The sequence below is a fragment of the Rhyacophila brunnea genome, unplaced genomic scaffold, assembly GCF_057557595.1.
Source record: "Rhyacophila brunnea isolate RB1 unplaced genomic scaffold, BYU_Rbru_1.0 scaffold_11, whole genome shotgun sequence".
NCBI classification, from domain to species: domain Eukaryota; kingdom Metazoa; phylum Arthropoda; class Insecta; order Trichoptera; family Rhyacophilidae; genus Rhyacophila; species Rhyacophila brunnea.
The window spans coordinates 20,494,597-20,517,093 of record NW_028232763.1 but is presented as its reverse complement, the minus strand read 5'-3'; the positions used below and the strand labels follow the sequence as shown (position 1 = coordinate 20,517,093).

The window sequence follows — 22,497 nt, the reverse complement described above, 5'->3', positions numbered from 1 at the left end:
ATTTATGACTGGGAATGTCTCAGAAGTAGTTACCGAAGACTAAGGTCGCCATGCACTAAAATATGCTTTGACTGAATTTACACGACTGTGTATACAACGAACGCAATTCTACTGAGATAAATGTCAATTATCACACATAATCTATGTTTTTATTGTTTTTTCTAAAAAAATATCAGTCGTGATTGTCGTTATGTCGTTTATGATTAGGTCAGGTAATTATTTTTAAGTTCGTGACAAGAAACAGCTATCAACATCATAAGTGGTAATTGTAGAATTACCATAAAATTATTTCTCCTCACTCAAGTTAGATATATAATAATATTATCTTTATACCTATACTTTGAAAATATGGTAATATTGGCGGGAATATGCAAATGGAACGTAATAATAATAATAATAATATTGGTATTGGGGGGTGGAAATAGCAGGCATTTCTCACGTCTCACGAATATGACTATTATCAACAGGCGAGAGCAGCGCGAATCTCCCGCGATAAGAGCATTATTCGCGGGCACAAAGGCGTCCATTGTGCGTGAAACAACAATAAGATCGAAAACGAATATCCGGCGGCGACTGGCGCGGCATCATGGCGACTGATGTTTCGGTACTCCTGGCCGCCATATTGCACGCACAATAGAGCCTCTTGTGTGCCAGACATTCAACTGGAAAAAGGATATAAACTGCGACGAGTCAAGTGGAAGGGAATAAATCATGAGTGAAAATTTCATACAAGGTGTTCTCAGATACAGAACGTTTAACGTTCAACGGAATCTCTCTTCTCTATTATTTATATGAATGCTAAATGTACGCAATGAAATAAGTTAATAGTTAAGAATAAATGCATTGATAATATAAAAAAAAAAAATACCAACCCTTTTAACAAATTCGGTGGTCCTTTGCTGGTGAGTCTTGATTATTTTATAAAATATAGTAATCAGCATTTGGTGGCATTCGACAAGTTTTTTTCATTGTTTTCATTGAGGTTTTTAACCGAGTTTGTTTTTACGGGATTTTAATGTTAGCTGCTTGCTCTACTTATTATTTTGTCAAAATATATATCCGACCATGTCCGATCCTAATAGGAACATATGGGCCTCCACAGAGTAGAGGTTTGTATTAACAGATTTTGTTTTTTACGAGAAATGGATGTCAGCCACTTGCTCAACCTATTAGGTCCATACCCTAACTCACACTCAAATTGAAAAACAATATGTGTACTTGCCAGACCCAGGATTCGAACCTGAGACCCACGGCGTGATAGTTCAACGCTTAAGCCGCGTGCCCCCCGTGGGTGTGAATATATACATATTGAAAAATAATTAGTAGGTATGCGAATTGCCAGACCTAACCGAGACCTACAGCATTATAAGCGGATACGTTACCACTCGTCCTTTGCGGATGTAATTCATCACATATTAAAGAAAACTATGTTAACAAACGCGCTTTGCTCACATTATGAGCTTTATCAAGCGATAAACGTGTCTTAAAATAATTTCCAATGTAATGAATATTAGAAAATAAATGCATCTTATACATTTATGTACTGAATTATGGTTTGATATATATGTGGCACAATTAAATTTCAGTCATTGTAAAATGAGCTTTAAAAAGCTCATGCCTGCTTGTGACACTTTCGGCATGTATATATTAATCAACTTCTCAGAATTTCAGCTGAAGTAAGGAAAAAGCGATAAGTATATAATTTCAATGATATGTTTCCATGGCATACTGGACAATAAAATAGAGACATACAAACAACACATAAATAATTTATGGATGTTGGTGGAACATTTATTAATAAATTCCTTTCGCGAGAATTAAGTATTAAAGTGAATACTAGAAAAATGTATTGTTTGACAATAAAATTCACATAAGAAGACAGTAACGTAAAAATAAATGAGATGATTCCGAATTTCCAATACATACTTAAACAATTGATAGTGCAAGAAATTGAGATGATTGATAATCCACACGTAATATTTAATTTTATAGTGATTTTAAAATAATTGGCGTATGTTGTGGGTTACTTTTATTTTATAAATGGGGGACGCGACTCAAAAAAGGTTGGAAGCCCGTATGATAGATGTTGCATATGATTATATTTGAAGATATAAAATGTACCAACATGGTAAACATTATTAAATATAAAAATATAAAAGTTAAAATAATTATGGCTACGGTGGATAAAATTATTAGACACACCAATAACGCCTCAATTTTTGAACTCGAATTTCACATCCAATGTTTTAACACAGTTTATGGAATATGTTTGAGAAGTTTTAAAAATACGCTAACTATTATAAAACACTCTGTATAATATTTTATGACTTTTACTCTTCCCGTTGGATAAATCCGAGTCATTAATCAAGAGAAAGAACCCATTGAAGTTAGTTTAATGTTAACGTTTATTGCGTCCCCGTAAATATTTGTGCACATTTCAAGGCTTACATAAGTTTGGCGATAAAATTAAATACTTCGTCATAATGTGATATAATACAAGGCAAAACAAGTAAAATAACGCAATAACATTCTATTGGGATTACATTATAACTTGAGCCGTTACAACCCCACACGCGCATGTGGCGTAGCGTTTTAAAGCTTTTTTAAGCTTAAAATACTTGAAAATACTTCATAAAAAAAAAAAAATATAAGCCAACAATTACAGCTAAATCAAAAACACTGCGAGTGTGCCGTCTTTTCATATATGGAACTAAAAAATCGTCTCGACTTCGTTCGAGGATTTGTTTTCGCCATCGACAAATACTTATTTTCACAAAATCACCTACACCCATTTCCATAAACTCGTCAACGGTAAGTTTGACCAAACCAGGTCCATATCTTAATTCGTAATTGTGTGAATTCCATTTAATACGCGTGCTACGTAATATACTGGTACGAGTAAGTACTAAATGATTCATTCAATAATATCAATAAAATAATAAAAAATATCGTTGTAAAATAGAAAAATCACCTAGAAAATAAATTGAATGGCATATTATAATCCTGATAACCTGATACCGCAACGCATCTGTTAATCCTAGCGTTGCTAAAACACACAAATTACAAACAAACTCATTAAATATACCTATACATTTATTATTTACGTAACAGCAAAATATAATTTGTACAATAGTATGAATTCAAATGAATGTTTATTCAATATTGTAATAAGATAATTTAAGTAGTTAATCCTTACCTATAATTAGCGTAAACGGCCCAAATAATGAATATTATAATCACTTACAAACATTTCACGGGGCTTTATTCACAGTAAACAATTTCACTCAGCATTTGTAAAGTAAATAAAATAATGTTAATTAATTGACGAGCACGTGAAACTTTTGGAAGGTGAGTAATTATATTGTAGGTATTATAATATATTCATTACTTGGCAACGTGTTGCGATAAAACTTTCTCCGGCACGTACGAAACGTGTATCGCTAGAAAGATACAGCATCAGCGCCGTATTAAAACTTTTCCAAAGCACATGATCTAATTTTCCAAACCTTCAGCAGAGTTCAGCGCGCTGTATCTGCTTTTCCAATACTTATTGATGTTTGGATTAAATAACTCGCACATCTTGTGGGGCGCTGATATCTCAGTCGGAGCGGCACAGGGAAAACGAGTCTAGACTTCTTCAAATATTTTACTTTGCCAGTTTTAACATATTTACGTGTATAAATTTTATTATAATAAAAAACTACTATTGTGGCGAATGGTTGTATTTATGGTGTGTTTTATATTATTAGGGCGCAACGTCGCATGAAATATTTGCATTTTTATTACATTTAACTTTGTAGTGGCTCTGTTTTTACTGTCGCAGGAAAAAATGCACATTGTGCCCACTCTCGAAAATATGAATAATAAATTAAGACCTGTACGATAGTTATGAAAACAAGGTTATGAAATGAAACCGTACATTTACTTAAACTAAATCGGTAAAATTCTTTATAGAATCATCTGGAATAAGAACTGTACACAAAGGTGATGAAGTGTCCTCCTGATAGCCGTCTGTGAATTTCTAATACAAATCACTGAAGCAAATTTCAGATTGGCGTAAGTTCTTTTTGTATAGGTATAGATACCAACAATTAAAGACCGTGGAACTACCTGCCTGTGATTTGTATGAATATTAATGGTCCCTTTTTCTGCATTACACGTTAAGGGTCTATCTCTAAGCAAGAAGGATTTTTCAACATCCTTGTACCATTCTATTGCATTGTATTTTAATTCATCATCATCAGTCCCTGGTGCTTTAATGCCCGTACACCGAGTAAATTAAATGTTTTCACCGATCCAGTGGGTTTTAGGGTGTCTCTGTGGTAGTTTAGTGCCACTCGGGTATGTGGTTAACCCTCGCTGAGCGATATGCCCGGCTTATTGTCCTCGTAGTCCAGTGCATACAGTACAGGCCTTTCATCCAAGGGTTCGATTCACGGCGAGGTCATAATACATGTATGTGATTTTCTTAAAAGTCTAGGTGATTTATTGTTTTACTTCTATTACTAAATTACTGTTTCACTACACCACTATCATTGGGTCTCATGACCATTTGTAGTGTAAAAAAATATTGCCATTTCATCAGCTTGGCGATCTCACATCAGCGCATACTCTGATTTATTATCCATTGGTTAATTTTGTGGTGTGTCTGCGGTATACCCAATGAACACCTGTACACCTTTCCATGCCGCGCTATGCTAATCTTCTTTTACATTAAGGGTTCATGTTTTCCATGCATACGTAAGCATTCGTTGAACACTTTTCACTTTGAGAACAATGGGAAGTCACTTTTAAGATATTATTCAGCAGTATTGCCAACTTTCATTCACAAAAATATGACAGATAGAATAAGAATAATAAACTAAGCTAGATGGCAGAAAAAAAATTCAAAATTTTCTCAAAATTCAAAGTGTCTAAAAATACAAAATTTTGAATATTGTTTTGCGAAAACAAAATAATATATTAAAAGAGAATCAATAATTGTTTCGCAACAAATGAATTTCTTATGGTATGCAAATAAAAATATGAACTTTGAAACTTGGTCATCACTTTAACATCATATTATGTTATTAATATACCATTTTTTTTTATTCAACGAATAATTCACAAGATTTTAGAATTAGAATGTAACATTCCATATATTGAACATACATAATCTGAAAACACCTCAGATAATATATCCCGCCGAGCATCGTATTTTTTTCAGATGTGATTTTTTCTAATGGGGTTTTCAAGTTATGTTTATTATGTTATATTATTATAACTAAGGCATAAGAGACCAGCATATTGATTTTCAAGCAATTTGGTGTAATATTCAAGCTTTTCGTGAGATATTTTAAGATGTTTACGGTGTCGAAAAACGCTAGATTTAACGCCATATGGCAGATGGTGGTTTGAAAAATGTTAGATCTGGCAAGAAAATATTATTATTCAGGCGCAGGGCAGATAGGATATTTAAATTAATAATAACTATTTTAGTTGGTATGCTAAAACTTAATTGAAAACGTTGTCGAAATTAATGAATGAATATAAGCCTTAATCAAACGGAAAGCCGCTATGAATTTTAACGACATTTTAAGAGTAAGTAAATAGTGATTATATTTCCTTGTAATAATCGACACGCCACTATGACTGGCGCGTGTTAAGAAAGCGTGACGGTAAAGTAAGGGTTCTAAACTTGAACTAGAATACGGTTGACACAACTTCGTCAGTCGTTTAGTTCTAGACTAAATACTTGCGCCCCCAAGGCGCGAATAATTTACATAACTAAAATGAATGACTAAAAGGATTATTTATGCGAGTCACGTAAATGCGAGAGGAAGACGTGCCAAGCAGGCGACAGCATAACTAAATAAACCCTGCTTTCAAAGTAAAAGGGGATTACAGTTTTTGATTATGGAAATGCAATTTACTATATCAGAATATTGATGCTTTCGTTCGTGAGTCGGCAGTCCATCATAGATGAACGTGGTTAAAATAACAAAGCTCGTCTTAACTCTTCTTATATCTTTACAGAATTTGTTTGAAGTATGGGGTTTCTCACGCACTTACTGCCATATTTGAATATCAATAGGTAAAGTTTATTAAAATTGTGAATACAAATTATAGAATAATTTTACTCTACGTCAATATTTACATTTCATTCGCACTTTTTTTTTCAAAAACAACAATCCAGATTTAAGACATAATCATCATCAGCCTATATTGATAGACTGCTTTATAAATGGAAATAGATTTTTGGGTCAGAAGCCATTATGATGATTTCAAATTTATTTATTTTACATATTATATTATAATGAATATGAGGGGTGTTTTTTAAAATTGAACTTGTTCCACTACTTGGCGAAAATTGCCATGAATGCCTGAATTTAAAGGATAACATTTTGAACAAGTATTTTTATATAGAAGAACCTAATAGCATCCAATCTAGTAGAAAAATCAACTTAAAAATCGGTGTTAGTTACAAAAGTAACTTATTCCAATACTAAAAACATATTTAACATCAACACCGTAAACAGTTTTTTGTCCATTGCCAAAAATTTGTTGAAATGGAATAAGTTTACTTTGAAAATACACCCCTTATATGACAAATTATAAATTCAAAGCGTTCACGACATGACATAAAGCAAGTGTTAACAATTTTCAAATAAAAATACAGTGAGTAAATTATAAAATAAGAAAATAAAAGTACACGGAAGAGAGTGAACTAGGTTGAAAACCCTATTTTAAAAACATATAAAATAACGTCCACCTAAATTCACCCTCACGTAAGTGGAATATATCAATATCCGAAGCGATTTGATTAAACAAAGTTATCAAGAGAATGGCTTCTGCAACCAGCCCGAAACGTCGAGGAAGAAAAAAAAGAAGACAGCCCTCTATCTGTCTATCGACAGATCTCTAAGCGGATTCAAGGATTCAACGAGTATATACCTTTACTTCCATAGACATAATTTTATTATCTCGTCGATTGAGCAGCTTTTACGGTTAATATATATATAAAGTTTCCAATACTTGTACGGTTCCGTTGCTTATGAGTAATCAGATTTTATAAGGCTTGTTAAATATAGTGGGTACGTTAATGTACGATATTTCCTATCACTTCAAAAATAGCTTTTCCCACACTTACGTAATTATTTACTTAGTAATAATTTGATATATATATATATACGGTAAATAAGCATATTATTTATGTGTTCATTTTTCGTTGGTGTGTGTACATAGTGCCTGAATATGTTGAAATGTAAAATCCGGGTCACAAAAATTACTTAATTGAAAAAGTAATTAGAATGTAACATTTTTCATTCTTTTATTCTGCTGACTGTCAATTTATGGGGGAAACGCATTGTATATTATTACCATGCTATTAAACATTGATTAATTTAATAAGTACCTAATTGTTTTGTGATATACCAAACGTGTCAGTGATTAAGTGGTTATTTTTTATGGTGTTCTTGTATTTGTTGTTTTATGTAATTAGTATTTTTTGTTTTAGATTCGTATATATTATAATCGTTCATTATGAAATATTAATATTCAATTTATTCATTTAATTACCTAAATGTGATTGTAACAATATTGTTTGATAATCTATTTAGCTAGTTTTTGTCTCTGTAGTTTGTTAGTATACTCTTTTAGTTGAAAATGTCCCTCAAAGGCGGACAAAACCAGTCCAGCGCATCTATTCTATACACAAGGCTGCTAGCGGCGGCTATCGAGGGTAGTTTATCATATTTATATATTGAGTTGTTCTAATTGTTACCATAAGTAAGCCGTCTAAACTGTCAAAACTATCTATCCCGCTCTACAAGTTAAGGTTATACCTCAGTTGAGGCACGGTCTAAAAAGATCGTGGCTAGGCGATGCGCGGATTGCGGTCGAGAGTGCAAATGACGCATGTCAAACGAAATATAATTTGTCATATAAATCCAACATGTGTCCATTTAATGTTCTGTTTATTGTTCTATCAGTAACAATAATAATATATTCATTGACATGTTTTCTTTTTAAAGTAAATGGGTAACGTTTTTAGTTATCTTTACACGATTTAAGAATTAATACGCCCGTCGCCATCACGAAACAAATTGACGTATTTCCAGCTCGACGTTCTCTCTCCGAATGGCAGCGAGTCCAAAATTTTGTCGCGCCTATAGTTGAAAATTATTTGCCGTTTCACTGATGTATCACCTTAACACAGCCAAGAGAGGTGCTATTAAAACATAGCACTTTTTAACAGTTCAAACGGTTAACATAGATGCGCGGTAATAATTTAAAAAAATGCGTTATATTTAAATTAAGAATAGAATGTAACATCTATATAAAAAAATATATTCAAACTTATAAGTTACTTAACTCATTTAGTGCTAACACCGCGACTGGCGCGGTTTGGAACAGTTGGCCATTCGATATAATTAACGTGTTATTTAAATGTGGTAATTAAAATGTAATTAAAACTTCAGCAGTGATTGTGATAATTATTAATATAGTTACCATCGGCCATTTAAAGTCTCGAAAGAGGGTGAGTAGTGAACGATTACAAAAAATGCTAAAGTAATACAATTAATTATTTGTAACAATTAAAAGTTATATGTGTAATTAACAATATAATATTATGAGCCTACGCGGAAGTCACCAGTAAAACAGTATTTTACACTCCTGTAATTAAATCAACTCTAATTATGATTTGTGTTACACGTTGCCGTTAATCAGTAGGCAGTGTTGCTCGTACAGTAAAATTGAAACAATATCATATTATTAACAAATACATTCATGGATTTATTGCAGCTGTAGTAACATGAAGAAATTGTTTTGTGAAAGCTTTCTATTTTTGAAAATCATTACTGATAAGCAGTTAATGAAAACGCATGGCTACATTATTTATGAACTGTACAATTAGAAGTATTAAAATGAGACTATAAAACAATAGTTAACTATACCTATTTTAGTGTTGATTATGGCGGTATCTAAAAGGTTTTATTAAAGAGATACCTATCACATTAACGTTAATAAAATCCATTTAATAATACTTTAGTTAATCCATTTTATTTACCTGACTAATATCATGTATATTACTGTGATGTGGTTACGATCGAGTTTTGGTTATAACACCTAAGTTCGATTCGATTTTTAATTCCTCGTCAAAAAACTATGAAATAGAAAAAAATATTACCAGTACGTTCAAGAGAATTTCAAATACTGAATCTACAGAAAATTTAAGAATGTTAGATTCTTATTATTAAAAATCGTTTAGAAGAAAAAATAATTGAAAAATAGTTGAACCGACTGTGATTCACATTCACATCTTAAACTGTCGAGGTGAGCGGTTTTATCCGTTAAGCTACCGATCCAACTCTGAATCATCCGAATTATTTCAATGTCTCCGCCGAATCTTAGGATACATTGGTACGACCGCATTACAAATACTCAAGTTCGTGTCAGCCGTTAGAGGTTGAAGTAATCACGACGAGGCACTTCACGTGGTAACATGTGTTTCGGATGCCGCCAGAGAGTGCGACACTCGGTACCTTGTCGCACAACCTCAAGCGTTCTGTCGCGGTGGCCAATCCTGCAGCGGTGCTAGAAAAGCGATCTACGCGCTGCACGGACCGAGGGAAGTGGCGAGACCTTGTGCTTGCCCCATGCCCCAACACTGGGGCGTGACAGGGTGTAGTAAGTAATATGCATCTAGTAAATACACGGTGGCCGCGCGGCTTAAGCGTTGGACTATAACGCCGTGGGTCCCAGGGTTCGAATCCTGGGTCTGGCAAGTACACAATATATATTGTTTTTCAATTTAAGTCTGCCAGGATATGGACCTAATAGGTTGAGCAAGTGTGACATCCATTTCTCGTAAAAAACAAAATCTGTTAATACAAACCTCTACTCTGTGGAGGCCCATATAATCCTATTAGGATTGGACATGGTCGAAAGAAAAAAGAAAATCCACAGTAGCACTGCACTTTGCCTTAAAGGTGAACTTATGTTGTTATTAGTCGTTGATGATCAGTATTTCAATTTGTAAAATAATTAGGTAAGTAGATAATTATATTTTTGATTTACTTATTAAAAGAAGAAGAAAAGAGTTCATTTCTCGAATTTTAGTCATAAACCTTCCGCTTTACTCTGCTTGAATTCTCATTAATTAATAGATGCTCTATGTGGAACTTAAACATGCATGCAGTAGCTGCCAAGTTCTACGTATTTGAGTGATGAATATATGAACAGTCTCCCTGTTTACAACCGGAACACCGCAGATGTTCGGATTACTCAGGTGGGATGTTGTAGAGAATCGAGATGCACGTCATTAATTTAACGACCCGCAACTAGGGAAAGGACGAAGCACGCGTTAGTGGCGGGGCGGTGAGGACGGCGTCGCGGCGCCCTCCAACTAGCGTCGCGACGGCGGTTACCTATTAACCACTTGACGACGGTTAACCGCACTGTAAATTCGGATGTTTTGGGCGGAAATATGTTTAACTACGTTGTTATGACATAAACGTAGGTGGGTTAAAGCCGCGCTGTTAATGACTTATGTCATTTGCATGTTCTGATGAAAATAATCAAAATTAAGAGATTTTTTTAATTACATTATTTTTAATTCAAGACTGAATATACAAATGCTTTACGAACGTAGTATTATTTTTATTAATACAAAATTTAGAAAAGTCTGACAAATAGACATACTTATTAGAAAATTACAAGATAAAAAGAACTTTTTATATACGTTTTTAAATTTTCTGTTGAATTATTATGCTCAATATGCTCAAACTTGTACATGATATGAAGTAAATAAAAAACAAACAAACAAATACATATAGAATACTGAAATGTCATTTTGATTTCCATAGTAACGCACGTATATATTAATAATTTAGTTGCTAGGACCACCCCCTTAGCAACCAATAACAGTAAAATAACTTTCCATACAAAACAGAATTAACGGAAAATGAATTCAACTCTGCTTAAATATGGCTAAAAGTATTAAAATAATGCATTGGCATCGTGTTCTGATATATTCTAAAAGTTTCAAATGTTTAGGTAGTCGGGAAGTTAGTTAAAAATCGATTGCAAGATTTGTACTGGACAAACAAGAATACGAGCTAATAAAAACGTTGTAAAATCATGGAATGGGCGTGATTCGAATCAATTTCATTCTTCTATATACGAGGGTGGGTCAATAAGTCCTTAGAAAAGCCGACAGGTGGCGCGACTAGTACTGTAAGCGGTTTGTTTTCATGCAGCGGCACTACCGATTCAGTATGCTGCGAAGTTTCAATCAGATTGGTCGGGTTGTTGTGTGTTTCTCGTACATTTAAAAAAAAATTGCTTGTGGAAAATGGAAAAATGGAAAAATGGAAAATGGAGAAAATTGAGTTTAGAGCTGTTATTAAACATTTTAATATAAAAGGGTTAACAGCAAAGGAAATAAAAAATGAGTTGGATTTAGTTCACGGCATATCTGCTCCTTCACTTGCAACTATTTATAACTGGTTAAATGAATTTAAACGTGGTCGTACATCAACAAAGGATGAACCACGCTCAGGACGTCCTGTAGAGGTGACTACACCAGAAATGATCAATAAAATCCACGATATGGTGTTAAGTGACCGAAGATTAAAGTTGAGTGAGATAATTGAGGTTACAGGGATCTCAAAAGGTAGCGTCATTTCTATTTTATATGACAAATTGGGCATGAAAAAAATTTCTGCAAGATGGGTGCCGCGTTTGCTCACAGTCGACAATAAACGCAATAGGGTGGTGGCCTCTAAAGCCCTGTTGTCGCTCATGCAACGCAATCCGGATGAATTTTTTCGTCGCTTTGTGACTGTAGATGAAACATGGATACACCACTATACTCCCGAGACGAAAGAACAGTCAAAGCAGTGGATTGCGAAAGGCGAACCATGTCCAAAGAAGGCGAAAACCGTAAAATCAGCTGGTAAGGTTATGGCTACTGTATTTTGGGATGCACGTGGAATTATTTTCGTTGACTATTTGGAAAAAGGAAAAACAATAACAGGGGATTATTATGCATCTTTATTGAACCAGCTAAAAAACAAAATTGAAGAAAAACGGCCTCATTTAAACAGGAAAAAAATCCTCTTTCATCAGGACAATGCCCGTGTTCACACATGTTTACGATTAATGGCTAAAATTGAAGAATTGAAGTTCGAATTGGTCGACCACCCACCGTATTCGCCAGATTTAGCCCCCAGTGACTTTTTCCTTTTCCCAAACTTAAAAAAATGGCTAAGTGGACAACGTTTTTTTTCAAATGAAGAAGTCATCGATCGGACAAATGCTTATTTTGAGGACCTTCCGAAAACTTATTTTTCTGACGGTTTAAAAAAAATTGAGAAACGTCTAACCGAGTGTATTGAGCTCCAAGGAGATTATGTTGAGAAAAAAAAAATACAAAAATAAAAACTGTTTTAATGCTTTTTTCTAAGGAATTATTGACCCACCCTCGTATATATATTGAAATTATATATGGGTATTAGGTAAGTCATCAAAACTAACATTTAAATTACACGCGATACCATGAACAAATCAAACTAGCACTTAATGTCATTTCCTTGATTTTATGTATGAATGTGGCATCTAACCATCTCATGACAAACATTGAAACACTTCATAAAATAATATAATGTAGTTATTTGGAGTTATACGCAAGACGGTCTCTTGGGTCGGTAGCTTTTATGATTAAGAGCAATTGACAAGCAAGCAAATCACACACTAGCAAATATTTTTAGGAGTTATTTCAAATGGTGTATTGTTAATTAAAAATGACGATAATTAAAAGCGTAGGAAAGTGCCTCGCGAAAAGGCACATAAAAGATTTTTGTTTTTACGAGGAATGGATGTTGGTCACTTGATTCAAACACACATAGAAAAAAACAATATGAGAATTTTCCACACTCGGAATTCGGATCCGAGACCCACGAGTTTACAACGCGTACTGTTCGGTCGTCGCGGGAAAGTATATTATTAATAAAAAAAGGCTATAGTAGTATTTATATTGAAATATAAATGTGTTTTATATACTAAGTCATGTAAGCTTTTGTTATAGCAAAAATTGTATTTTAGCATTTTTATGGGGACTTCATGGGAAATCGAAGCTGGAGCACCCGGACGAGAAGTCCCAGTCTTACGCATTACTATGATGCTTTATGTATAATATATATATATATAATATGCTATTCTTATTACTAACTTAAAACATGTGATAACTCTAAAATTTTCTAGAAATAATATTATTTTCCGTTTTATAGTACATAGGGTTAAAGCTTTGTGTTTGCATATATGTACGCCCCGTGGTGGTTATACGTCGGTGGTTTCATGGAAAGCTCCTTAAGCCCTGTCTTACATATGAACAAGGGAATATGTTTATGCATTATACACGAGATGATGATCGCATCTTATGCATTGCTAAGCAAGTCTTCTCCAAGAATATCGTCTTTTTAGGCGGCTTAGTCCCGAGGGCCTTAGAAGTAGAAGTGGCCGAACAGAAAATATACCTACAGAAGGAGAAAAAAACACTGTTTTGTATACACAACAAAACATAGTCGATTCCAATTTGAAAAAAACCTCTTTTGCGCTCAGAAAACATGCTTTATACGCAAAGGGATTTAAAGTAGATAGGTACTCGGAGGAATTAATTTTTATATTTGCACACGGGAACACATAGGTACTTATTTTGAATATAGAAATATAGTACGATTATAAATATTTTCATGTAAAAATACGAAAAGTAATAAGTAATTATTAACCACCGTATATGTAAGTACAATACTAATTATTAGTACTATTTTACGTTTAACTTAATTATTATATTAATGATTCCTACAGATGTTTAAAAATAACTGTAGCAACATTTATAGAAAAATCGTGGAGTGAGTATTCGAACACACATCTTTCATTTGCCGGGTTAGCTACTGATCTCATTCGTTCTAAAAGAAGCAACGGTTTTTAAAAAGATATGTTTGTGAGGCTTTTCAATAAAAACATTAGGTACTAAATTCTTATAACACGTGTATCTTCAGTCTGCAATTTGATGTTATTTTCAAAAAAGATAGAAAATAATTAAACTAGCATTTTTAAAACAATGGAATGATTTTATAATATTAGATAGGCACCGGGACATTTTTAGAGTTGGACAGTAGGTAGTGTTGGGTGAATTTCAGCGGAGCGTGCTGCGTGGTTTCTTTGGACCCATCAATGACACAGTTGGGGTGGATGCGAATATACAATTACGAGCTGCACGCTTTGTATGTGCATATCGTACATTCCATCAAATTAGTCCGCCCTAGACGGTTAGACCATGTACACAGGATGGACGAGTCTCGTATCACAAATAAACTGACATTCGGAAAACCGGAAGGCAAACAAAGAACCAATCGACCTCGTACAAGATGGAGGGATAGTATCGACTTAGCTTGGGCTTCATATATTAGAGAGAATATTTTGTTTCGAACCCATCAATGACACACAGTCGGGACGGAGACGGAGATACAATCGCGAGATATAGCTGGAGTCCGCACATTGCATAGTCCATCAAACTGAGCCACCTTATGTGCTATGTAGACAAGGGAAACGAGCCACGCATGACACATAAACTGACATTAAGGAAATCGTAAGACAAACGAAGACCTATTAGATCTTGTTCGAGATGGAAGAATAGTTGACATTGGACATACACCTGGATGGAAGCAGATACTGGAGAAAACCAAGACCCACATAGGGTTTTAGCGCCAGGAAGAAGAAGGTAACATTTTGTAAGACAATAGGGGTTTTTCTCTCATTACGTGATAACTTACATTTTATACCGAGTAGAAGAGAGGCATATGTGGTAAATTATATTTGAAATAAACGCGTCTAAACATGTTTATGCATATTAAACACAGTAAAGAGGTATAGGTAAGTACCTACTCAATGTTAAAACATATTTTGAGCTTTTTTAAAAGCTCAATCGAAATATTGGTATATTTTAAAATATAATATCTATATTGACGTAAAAACTTGATACATAAACTATTCTCAATGGGTATATTGTATCTCTCTCCAGTTTATATAATATATCAATAATTTCTACTATTTATATGGAATAAATACCTACATAAAAATGGCATAAGTACTTATTTTTTTATTTGAAAATTAATTAAAAGTTTTTACATATAAAAGGTGAGCGTATACTTTTTATTCAAATCACCGATGCATTCAGCCCCCATAGTCAGCAAATACAAGTCACATAATGCCCTTCAGGTTCCTCTCGAGCTTTGCTTTAATCAACCGAACATCGAATGCCGCCCCACTTTGAATTCGCGCGCCATTCCCCAATATGCCATTAGAGAGTGGTTGGCAATTGCGCCACTCAGAAAATCCAAAGTGGGCCATATTACAAGCCCCCCATTCTGCAGCCCTAAGCCCCTCCCGAAAAATTCCGATTGCATGAATAATATATGAGGCAACTAGATTTTTTGAAGTTCGACATTGTTGACCTGGTATTCAGCCGCGGAAGACAATCGGAAATCTAAATTACAAATCGGGAATTATCATACACGAGAACGATACACAAAGGGAAAATAGCCAAAGAATTATTTGCGTGACTGTATTAAGGTACGATAATATGATTACTTAAAAGCATTTGGATACCTTATTTATTTTAATCACCAGCTAATCTTATCTAAAATTATACGCAAACATATTAATAGACAAAAGTTGACTAGGTATATATTTAAATATTTAATAATCGGTAAGGATAGCAATGTTCATAATAAGAAAAGAAACAATTTTTGTATTGGAATCATATGGCGATAGTAAAAAAAATACATTAAGAACAAAACCATAAAAATAAAATCACAAAATTAGTTATATAACAAGTCACAGCCATAGTGGGATCGCCAAGGCATCAATCCACGCATCTTCCTTAGGATGGTTTGGTGTTGGCTGAAACTCCTCCGTGAAAGGGAAACATACTGCGAACATATTAATAAAATATAAATGCGAATGAAGTTAAAGAGTTGCTATGGACCATGACTTATGATTTAATTTGGATACAGACGTAAATATTGAAAACAACATATTCTTTAACACATGTTTAAGTACTTTTTTCACGTCCAGAAGGTATCTTCATATGTCCAGAAATAATGGACGAAGTACTACGTGATACCAATAGGTAGATATTTATGGTGATGGTAAGTATTATTTGCTTAACTGCATGTATATATTATTAATATTGTGTAAATATTTATAAAATAATATATAAGACCTATCACTCTGCAACATTACAAGCCATACTACTTCAGCGTTTATCCACCAAGATTCAATTAATTAAAAAACTTATGTTGCAAAAATTAATTACGTGTATATGATTTTTTTTCCAGCATCCCTACAAGCAAAAATAACCGCACGCTACTGTTGTGTCTATAATAGAAATAAGTTTTTTGTGAGAAAATCTTGATGACTATCATTCGCAGCGAGATGTCTCCGGGTTAAAGAATAATATTAATGCGCAGAATTGAAACCCGAAACGTTACCTATATTTATTTACCTTGCGTCGAGTGAAAAAGGCGAGCTATTACCGCGGAGATAGAGGGCATTACACATGACAGCTACCTGTAAACGTTTCACTTCAACTGAGGTTAATGTCACGTGACTTGAGTGCTCCATAACTCGCGCGCAAGATGAAATTTTACAGGGCGAAAGCTCTCGGAAGGGTCCCGTGCGTACACCGTTCCACACGAGTACGTCGGCCACGCGTAGTTATTCCGATTTTATATAAGTCAAAGAATACGAGTAAAATGAATTATAATTATACACATAGCTAGGTTGTCATAATTATCGAACACTACTTACGATTAGGGAATCCAATCTCGAGCCAAAATTTTGATCCCGGAATTTCGGGATTACAATTTGACAATCCCGGGATTGGCATTTTTTCCCATAGTTAATATATTTTTTTATATACATATACAAACAACATTGAAAAAATCAGTCAAAAATAAATCGTAACGATTTTCATTTAAAAAATTTCGTAAAATTAATATTGTGTTTTTATTATACAAGATTGCTGTTTCTGATAGTAAAGACTTAATGGATGGGTTAGCGAGATTCATAAATCTAATTAGTCAGCCAAATATGAAACTGCCGTAAAACGTATGAGATCGTGGTGGAATTACTTTATCTTTTATTATCTTTCTCATTTTTATTAATTTATGTGAAAAAATAAAATGAATTGGCAACTTACACATGGGTAATAAATCAAACTTCATTCAAACTCAGTTTATTTCTAATGTAGTAATTTGTTATTAAAAGTATTTTTTCTGTTATATTTTCGTTTTTACTTTATTTTCCATAAAAATTGATAAAAAAATCAATCCCGAAGGGATTCATAGGTATCGAAAATAGTTCGGGATCCCGGGATTGGAATCCCTGCTTACGATCATACATGGTCCAAAAAATATTGTTTATGTTGTTACAAAGTTTAATGTGTTTCAAAATATTCTCACATAGATAAATTATAATATGTGTGTTTAGCATTGACGTTTTTGGATTTCCTGGAGATCTTATCTGTTGATAAATAACCCTTTTTACTCGGACTAATGTAATTTTATTTGGGGTGCATTTTAGTGAAGTTTCATCATGGGCTTAAATATGGAGGATTTCGCAGTATGGCGAACGATAAACCGAATATCGACAGGAGTAACCAAAACCAAGAATATGAGGAAATGTGATGATGAATTCCGATGATGCCACATATTATTACGAATGAGACGATGAATCTGCATGAGATCGATGTGAGGGTTTGAGATGGAATGTGAATTTAAATTATTATTGATGTAGGTTTTGTACCATTGAAATTTATATTAAGTTATATGGAATAGTACATAGCTTACATAAATGTGATACGTATTTAAATATAATTATGAAATCACAATCGTTCTTAAATATCAGTGTACATATTTTTTATGTAGGTAGTTTTCTAACCTTGGCCGGAATCACTCAGCGACATGGAGTGTACCAAGCTCGCAATCACACTTATATCTACGCCCTTTAGAATTTTATTAAGCCCGAAAGAGACTCAATTCGGCTGAAAGCGTATAAACATGCTACATCAAACTATTATTATTCATCATCATGAAAGTGTATTAACATATTGATGCAACGTGTGAGACGTAAGCTGAATATAGAGACACCTTAATCAGAAGTTGCTTTCGCTTGTACACAGAAATGGAAATAATTGAGTATAGAATTAAACAATTTTACAAGTCTATAGAGACAACTAGGTACGAGTATGTAATAAGTACATATTATATTATATAATTCATTATTTTGCTGTAGTTCAGTTTTGTGTCTAAATGCACGTTTACACATGAATATCGTCACTGTTCTAGCAGAAGACACTAATTCGAAAAAAATACATATTGAGTTCTTCTTCTTCCACGGCGCTACAACCCGGGGTGGGATTTGGCCTCCTCCACAACCGCTCTCCACTCACTCCGGTCTCTCGCCACACTTCTCCGGTTACCGGGTCTTCATATATGAAGCCAGTCCATTTCTACGGCGTCAGTCCATCTCCTTCTTGGACGGCCTCTGGGTCTCTTCCGTTGGGGTAGCCACTTCGTCATGATCCTTGGCCCTCCACCTCTCCACTTGTCCCGCCCATCGTAGTCTTTGGGACTTACAGTACCTTATGATTGTTTACATATTGAGTTAGTTATACCAAAATGTTCCTTATTTCAAACTTTACCATCTGGAAACCTTCTTAATAAATAAACAGTCTTTATTTTAAAGTTATCCTTTTTACGATTACTTAATAAACTCACATGATAGACCATTTCAAACATTTTAACAACTTCAAAGTCAAATTACTCAAAACTATTCTCAAAAGTATTATCCAGTTAGTGTGTTCTGCCAGAACAGAGACGATATTATGTCTGACATCAACGATATTTGAAGTAACAATCGTTCCATTCGCAACAGTATGATACTAAGAGATTCGGTCCATGTGTCAACGCGGCTTACGCCATATGATATTATTTGCAGACGTAAGATTGTCATATATAAGATTAATAAAAACAAAACGTTGAATAAGTACTAAAGTAACATACTAAAGAAATATTATGTACTAAAGTAATTACATAGACGAATACTAGACGGAGAAGAATGGAGTATTCGGCACAACTGGAGTTCTACAACCTTCTCCAAGAAGAATGTATCTTTGTTAAACTTGGCAGGTTCCGATGGGCGAGGCATGTGGCAAAAATGAACAGCGCTCAACCGCCGAGAGGAATCCTGAATACCAGATTGCAGACACCTGGAGGACACTGGCCTAGGATATGGGTAAATGGAGGAAGTTGTTGAAGGAAGCCTTCCATAACTGTCTCACCATGGGTTGTTGGGACAGTTATGATGACGATTATGTGGTGTAAAAATTTACTAGATTAGAATTACCAGATACAAAAATTATAAAATAAACATTTTGAAATAAATCGAAATGAAGGATATCTTAAAAAAATAAAACGTATTCTATAATCTTTATTTTTGGCGACGTTTATTCGTTACCTACTTAATAGTTAACTGTAAAAATCGTTGCGCACACATTCTTACAATTGTATTGTGTGGGTAAATCCTCGCAAATCCCGCCATGCAATATCTGTAGCGCGTAGATCGCTTTTATAGCACCGCTAAAGGGTGAGAAAGAGCCGGCCACGAGACTGTGCCACAAGAGTCCGAAGTGTCGCACTCTCTCGAGGCATCCGGAATACATGCCCCAGACACGTGAAGCGTCTCTGTACTAATGTACCCCTAAAATTCCGAGTACTAATACCTAGTGCCGCGTAAGAACAGCTGGAAAATCCTCTGACCTCTTCGAAATTACGCCAGCAAGCCTGTGTACTAGCGCCTTTTCTTTTTTATCATCATGATGGAAATCTTAATGCATAAGACGGTGGAATACGCCTACAGCCTTACATCATGGTGACGCAAACGAAGTATGCGAAGAAAGAGTGTACGATTTGGAGTACGAAGACAACGCAGTCGTGTTTAACTCGACGATCGAACGGTTAGAGGTAACCGTGAACAGGTTAGCCGCGAACTCGTCCTCCTAGAATGTAATAAATGGTAACAATGCGTACACGTTATATATTAAAACGTTTAAGTATAAAAATATATGATAATATTATTATTATCATATTCTATTATGAAACCAGAATACAACCATGTTTATTGATGCTTATTTTGTAATATATTAACTGGGTATATAAAGAATGGCAAAGTAATTAGCTTAGCCCCAAAAAAATTGACGGGTAGAGAGATGTAGAGAAACTAAAGAGTTTGTGGAAAATACTAATTTGAGGGATTTGCGGTATAAGTCAACATCTAAAAATATGACATGCTACAATGCTACACATGGGGATTATTCAAAATTAAATTCAATTTATATTTCGTTAAATACTACATTTTTTTTTCAAAATAGAAACGCCAACGAAATGATTAAGCTAAGCGCTTCTAACCAGCACACTTTTAATGGATCTAAGTAATTGGTCCACATTTTGAACGGCATTACTTATGGACAGAATGATTTAAAGGTGATTTGGAATTCTGCTCACGTTCTCACTGATTACCTTGATTTGGGTTCCTCGCAACTTATTCAAATGAAATTCCTGTTTTCCAGCTATCTGCTCGGCCACATCGCCGCGCTTTGGGAATATATATTTTTAAAAGGAATGGCAAAAGTCAAGAATATTGTAGTCATTATTTCCTACAGTGCAAATATGTGATTATTTCGTGCTGGGAAAATAATATGTAAAATAATTTTCTGCCAAAAAATATATGAATGAAAACGCAAGGCGGTTCGTTGAGAACATTTACATTACAATGTTTAATATTACATTGTTTATTTTGCTGAACAAATAACTTCCGCATTTATAATAAATAGTCATTTTTCATATTCTTCGCCCTACGTAATATAATATTATGAAGACTTTCAACTTATACAAATAATATAACATAAATAGTATTGTAGCCTCACGTTTAAGAGGTGATTATTGCACAACTGCGTTCTCAATCTTCTTATTTCAGAATGCTTATTCAAAAAGTATTTATAAGTAACATAAAATATATATAAAATGCGAAAGTAGCCGATGCACTTATAGTGCAATGAAAGATGCCAGTAAAGTTGAAGAGGTGGCAAAAAAGAGAAAACCGGGTCGAACAGAGAATGGTAATAGAGTGCGTCATTCATAGAAAGAATAATTTTAGCTCAATAATGAATGATAGGCAAATAAAATAAAATAACTTAATCTTTCATTAAACTTTTTTCCGACCATGTCCAATATCATATGGGCCTACACACAGTGGAGGTTCGTATTAACAGATTTTGTTTTTATGGATGTCAACCTATTAGGTCCATAATCTGACTCATACACAAATTGAAAAACAATATGTGTAGTTGCCAGACCCAGGATTTGAACCTAGGACCCACGACGCTAAAAATTCATTTAAAAAATATTCTTTCGCGGAATTGGTGTTTGATGGATTTCCGATTCATAATCTTTATGCGTTTAATTGTACATACAACAAAACTATGCTTGCATTAGAAAAATAAAGAATCACAATGAATACTTGCTCCAGCATGAAAATAACCACAGCAAACTGCGATTGCTTTGGATTTAGTACCTAGACGAAAATAATGATTTTAAAAATAATATAGAATCGTGAAAATTCATACATTTACGTATTAATGGATTATGTGTCATTTTGCGACAACTGTACAGCTTTAACTTCTCGCGTGTAACAGCCCGTGGCAATGTGTCTTGTGGGGTATCCGTAACATTCACCGCCGACAATTCATCGACAATGCAATTCATCGCGCCTACAATTCACCGTCGATATTATTTACCACCTCAATATACATATTTATTTCAATCCGAATTTCGAAAAGAAAATAATGTATTTACACTGTAATTAGGCGCTACATTATGGCATTATTTGTTCAAATTTGAAGACAAATAATAATAATACTTAGGTATTACTCAGAGAAAACACAAAAAAATATACGAACTTACTTAACGACTTGAATAAATATTATAAACGTATCGATTTTTTTTATTTACTTCTGATATTTCATGAGTTTCATTAGAGCACACACATACATAATATGTGTATTATTGTATAAAAAATATATGTTGATTTATTTTGTAAGTTGTATTATGGTATAAATACATACAATGTTTTTATTATGTATGTACCTTTTCGTCTTGTTCGCTGTACCAAAACATTTAATATTACATGTATATTGAGGCGATGAATTGTCTCGGTGGTCTGAAATGTCGGAGTGTACCTAATTCCCGGTGGTGAATGTTGAATATTCCCTGTGGATATGCCCAGTACACACGCCACGTTATTTTTTTTAATCAGAGACATGGATAACAAAAACATTGGTTTAAATTATCAATTACGGAAGCAGAATAGGTACCTCTAAATTAAAGAAAACGA

General features: G+C 34.0%; 1 protein-coding gene across 2 annotated transcripts in view; it reads right to left on the bottom strand.

Annotated features, from left to right (window-relative positions):
* Positions 1–22,497, bottom strand: part of oaf (BRICHOS-like domain-containing protein out at first) — a 200,225-nt gene that overhangs the window by 52,970 nt on the left and 124,758 nt on the right. Inside the window, exon 5 of one of the 2 annotated variants that reach the window (XM_085959879.1) lies at positions 15,600–15,974. The exons of the other annotated variant lie outside the window; for it this stretch is intronic. Within the exon in view, the coding sequence (XP_085816005.1) occupies positions 15,880–15,974 (95 nt within the window). The 3' untranslated portion in view covers positions 15,600–15,879. Of the gene's footprint in view, positions 1–15,599; positions 15,975–22,497 lie in introns of those variants that run through there. 2 annotated transcript variants of the gene reach the window in all.